We start from the raw sequence: 341 nt of genomic DNA, 5'->3' as shown, positions 1-341 counted from the left end.
CGCGGCGAGCATCCGTTAGAGAGAGAGCTCCCGCAGCGCTTTTTCGGTTCTCCCGGCCTGCAACTGCCGGAGGACGCGCCCGGACGGCTGCAGGCTTCGGGGCTCCATCTGCGCGTGCGCCTGGCAAGGGCGGGGCGCCGGGCTCCCGCCTCGAGCCACACCCCCTCGCCGCGGGTCAAGGGTCGGGGGGCGGGCGGTGGTGACGCGCGCGGAAGCGGCGGGTGCGCCTCGGAAGCCGCCGCCAGCGGGGCTTCTGCTGCGGGCACACGCCCGCATGAGTCGGGGCACCATGCCCCAACCCGGAGCGTGGCCCGGCGCGAGCTGCGCCGAGACGGCGGCGC

General features: G+C 76.5%; 1 protein-coding gene across 1 annotated transcript in view; it reads left to right on the top strand.

The window, feature by feature from the left end:
• Positions 1-220: 220 nt before the first annotated feature.
• The window catches only part of Otulin (OTU deubiquitinase with linear linkage specificity), a 31,550-nt gene continuing 31,429 nt past the window's right edge, over positions 221-341 (top strand). Inside the window, exon 1 of the mRNA XM_023704932.1 lies at positions 221-337. Within this exon, the coding sequence (XP_023560700.1) occupies positions 275-337 (63 nt within the window). The 5' untranslated portion in view covers positions 221-274. The remainder of the gene's footprint in view (positions 338-341) is intronic.

The sequence above is a fragment of the Octodon degus genome, unplaced genomic scaffold (assembly GCF_000260255.1).
Source record: "Octodon degus isolate 3935 unplaced genomic scaffold, OctDeg1.0 scaffold00207, whole genome shotgun sequence".
NCBI classification, from domain to species: domain Eukaryota; kingdom Metazoa; phylum Chordata; class Mammalia; order Rodentia; family Octodontidae; genus Octodon; species Octodon degus.
Note: the sequence above shows the minus strand (reverse complement) of the source record. Positions and strands in the feature narration are given on the sequence as shown.